The sequence below is a fragment of the Erigeron canadensis genome, chromosome 2, assembly GCF_010389155.1.
Source record: "Erigeron canadensis isolate Cc75 chromosome 2, C_canadensis_v1, whole genome shotgun sequence".
NCBI classification, from domain to species: domain Eukaryota; kingdom Viridiplantae; phylum Streptophyta; class Magnoliopsida; order Asterales; family Asteraceae; genus Erigeron; species Erigeron canadensis.
In genome coordinates this window covers 35,006,089-35,010,248 of record NC_057762.1, presented here as the reverse complement: position 1 = coordinate 35,010,248, position 4,160 = coordinate 35,006,089, and the positions used below count along the sequence as shown (strand labels likewise).

The 4,160-nt window shown below is 32.9% G+C and overlaps 1 protein-coding gene across 3 annotated transcripts; it reads left to right on the top strand.

Annotated features, from left to right (window-relative positions):
- Window positions 1-754: 754 nt before the first annotated feature.
- LOC122587344 (BTB/POZ and TAZ domain-containing protein 4-like) lies at window positions 755-3,448 on the top strand. Of its 3 annotated transcripts, XM_043759481.1 has the most exons (6): window positions 756-1,021; window positions 1,163-1,459; window positions 1,619-1,752; window positions 1,881-2,187; window positions 2,384-2,697; window positions 3,092-3,448. In XM_043759481.1, the coding sequence occupies exons 2-6, from the start codon at window positions 1,226-1,228 to the stop codon at window positions 3,219-3,221; spliced, it is 1,119 nt and encodes a 372-aa protein (XP_043615416.1). In that variant the 5' UTR covers window positions 756-1,021; window positions 1,163-1,225; the 3' UTR covers window positions 3,222-3,448. The 3 variants fall into 3 exon arrangements, with proteins under 3 accessions (XP_043615415.1, XP_043615416.1, XP_043615417.1); XM_043759480.1 differs by lacking the exon at window positions 3,092-3,448 and having other exon boundaries at window positions 755-1,021; window positions 2,384-3,070; XM_043759482.1 differs by lacking the exons at window positions 756-1,021; window positions 3,092-3,448 and having other exon boundaries at window positions 1,290-1,459; window positions 1,642-1,752; window positions 2,384-3,070.
- Window positions 3,449-4,160: the final 712 nt, after the last annotated feature.

Sequence of the window (4,160 nt, the reverse complement as noted above, 5' to 3'; positions counted from 1 at the left end):
TATCATGTTGAAAAAGATGTGATTGATAAAATCAAAATACAATATAATAACATATTTTTTTCCATTCTAAAAAACAAATATATATATATAAACATATTCTTTTTTTTTCTTGAATATTATTAGAAAATTGATAGTATATCAAAATTGATTAGTTGGTTGAGTTAGGGGTTAGATTGAGGGCTTTTGGAGTTTTTTTTTCTCTCGAATATTTACTCAATGTTAAGGGTAATCAGGTCATATTCAATAGAACCGAGTATCTATTCAAAAGAGATGAGTACCCTAATTTCAAATTATGTCCTCGTATTTGAATGGTGAAAGACAAAATTTATTCAATAGTTACCATTCTCAAAAAATATCAACACATCCAAATGTCAACTATTCAAAAACAATATACTATATTTCAGCTAGACTAGATTTCAACTAGCAATATTAATACACATTGTCGCATTTAGATATAGAAACATCCTCAATCCATGTGCAACTACTTATGGGGATTTTATGCTAAACCTAAATAACCAAAGGGGCCAAAACGAAACTCACCAACGGTGGAAATTGAAAACGTGAGACACCAAACCGCGGAGAAGCGCGTGGACTTATTCTGCCACATCAGATTTATATATTTTTATCGTTTTGCAAACCGCACGTTTTTTAACCCATGCGTCAGAGCTGACAAAGAAAACAAATATATCTCACCAACCAAATTTCCAGATATTTTTCTATAAATCTTTCTTCAATTCATTCTCTTTTTCCTTCATTTTATCAAGGCTTGCTTGAAGATACCGAAAAATTACTTAGAATCCAATCCGCCAATTGTTACAAGTTATTGACTGCTTGGTGGTCGTGTCATCGTTCATCTATTATTCGTAAACCACCTTGTAACAATCGGCGGATTAATTATTATATAGGTTAGACATTATATATACAAAGAGGTTTTTAAATAATTCGAAAATGATTTGTTAAATCAATTTCTCAAGACATATCATTTTTCGCCATTATTCTCCGGCCAATATATTTACCTAAGGTATAGTAGTACATGTGCATATACATAATATATCTATCTGTACATATGCAATAATTTGATGATTTTGAATTATTTAAATTATATGTTATGGTTCCATATTGAAACTAATTAATATAAGGGGTTTTATTATTATCTTGGCAGAGTGAGTTGAATTAAAGTTTGGATCGATCGATCAGATATTAAAGAAATTAAATCGAATATCTTATGGGAAGTTTTTGTGAAGAGAATGAAATGATGGTCAAAAAAGATGTTCCAGTGCCACCGCCTTTGCCTATGATGACCATGGCTCCAAAGGCGGTATTTAGACGCCGAAGGTGTTGTTGTGTGTCTGATCCCACGACACAATCGTGGGATCGTTTGTTCGATGATGCTTATCGAGCCGATGTTTCGGTTCAAACAAGCAGTGATGATATTATCTATGCACATTCTAACATTCTTGTAAGTACTACAATTATATTGTTACCTTTTTTTTTATTTTAAGTTTTTGATTGAACTCGTGTTTCGTTTCATTTTTGAATATAATGGTTAATTAATAATTATAATCAGTTAGACAAATCTTTAATGTATACAATGTTTGTATTTTTGGATAATATATAGGGGTTAGCTTCTCCTGTTTTCAGAAACATGTTTAGAAGACAGAGTAGAAACAGACGGGGATTATTTATCGTTCCTATTCGAGGCGTTCCAGCTGAGGCTGTTCGTGTATTTATCCGATATTTGTACTCTTCATGGTACCAACTTATTTCATACACAAACTATTGATTAAATCTCAATTCAGTCATTTGGTTCATTTGTTTGATTGGAAATTGGGAATATAAAGAATGAAGATGAAATTAATATTGGTTTTTGTTTGTTGTAGTTATGAAGAGGATCAAATGGGACAACATGTGTTGTCTTTGTTGGTTCTTTCTCATTCTTATGTTGTACCACGATTGAAAAGAGAGTGTGAAGATCAACTCGAACATAAATACTTGAATGTGGACAACGCTATCGATGTTTTTCAGCTTGCGTTGCTATGTGATGCCCCACGACTTAGTATTATTTGTCATCGGCTAATTTTAAACAACCTCAAGGCAGTATCATTGTCTGACGGATGGAAGGCCATGAAAGAGAGCCATCCGATTCTTGAAAAGGAACTTCTTTCTACTGTTGCCGATGAATCCAATGTAAGCATCCAAATTCACAAAACTGTTTGTTATTGTCATTTTCTTTTAGAAAAACAGAATTATATAAGTTTGTTATAATTGAATGACCCGAAACCTATAGGCGTATCTTTGGGATATTAGCAAGATGATATGATAAAAATGTTGTATAGTAGTCGTTATTTATAGGTAATTAACATGTTAAGAACGGATTTTGCAGAGACAAAAGGAGAAGGTAAAGAAGGCAGAGGAGCGTAAAATCTATCTACAATTGTATGAGGCTATGGAAGCACTTGTTCATATATGTAGAGATGGTTGTAGGACAATAGGACCACACGACAAGGTCTTGAATGAGCTTCAAGATCCTTGCAGCTACGACGCTTGCAAAGGGTTAGAATCACTCATTCGCCATTTTGCTGGATGCAAGTTAAGAGTCCCTGGTGGTTGTGTTCATTGCAAGCGAATGTGGCAACTCTTGGAGTTACACTCGCGACTCTGTGTGGACTCAAGCGTTTGTAGGGTTCCTTTATGCAAGTACGGTTCAATGTCTTTTCATCCTTCGATACCTCGTTGTAATTGTACCATACAATTAACACTAAATATACCAGAAAACTCCCTCATGATCAAGATTACATGTGTAACAAGACCAAAGGATCTTTGGCCCAATGGCATTTGTGGCGGCCCAATAATCAACAATTTAAGGGCCGGTTGGAGCCCATAATAGACAAATATGTGAATAAAATTGTGGTGATGTGAAAAACATAAAATTAAATTAACAAATGTCACACTTGGCCATGTGACAAACTTATCACACTCACATGAGGGAACCTGTTATATGTGATGATTGATGATGCAGCTTCCACAAACATAAACATTGTTCAGATGAACTAAGTTACTGATTTTAAGATATTTTTGTTATATATAACAGGAACTTTAAAGATAAAACTAGGAGACAAAAGAAGAAGGATGACATAATGTGGAGAATATTGGTGAGAAAGATCTTGAGAACAAAGAGTGTAACTGGTGCTCCATATTTTTCTTTGGCAGCGTCGTCCTAATAGCTAAATGCTAGTGCTGGTTGTAGAGAGTACGTAGCCATAGTTTTTACACGGTATCGACAAAAATCAACCTCGTTGTATTGTAATTATAATCGATCATGATCATAGCTAGAACAATGATATTTGATTATTTGTTCTTTGCTTGTGAGTTGTGATGTACTCTATTAGTTTCATGTCTGTGTAAAGACAGATTATAGTTAATGATTATAATACAAATGTTTCAACCACAATAGAGCTAGAGTTGTTCTCGGTTAAATGATTAAGTTTATCAAATTGGGTATCTTTGGTGTTTTGCAGTATATCTAGACATCTAGATGATATTGTTTTTTTTTTTTTAAGAAGGTTAGTTTTAGAATTTATGCTATTTTAATTAATGGTGTATAACCTTAATTCAAGTCTGAACAAAATAACTTCAAGTTATAGAATGCAAGAGATTGCAAAACTAGAAATAATGGATGAGAAAAATAATATAACTGATACAAACACATACTTGGGGGTACTTTGGCCTAGCTTATTCTACAAACTTTTCAGCATATTGTGTTAGATAAAGGCATAAAGCTAATAAGCACTTAAATGTGTTTGGAATGACTTTTTAACAAGTCGTGATCCATACAATATTTTTTTAACTAAAAATAACAAAATGTGCTTCATAGTGTTGTACAACATACTAACACACATTTAATGGTATATGATAAAAAAAAAAAAATTTTGTATAAGAATTATCACCCTTTTAAGTAGTCTTTAAACATTTTTTAGGAGAAAAAAACTATTAACAAGTTACAGCTTAAATTTTAAATCAAATTTTAACTATTTCAAAAAGCATAGGCTCCTTGCTTAAAAAGCTAGACGAAACATCCCGTTAGACCATCTTTACCCACTACATCAAAACTCGGTGTATTGGAGAAACGTCAACAATACACTAACTCATCACACTGAACC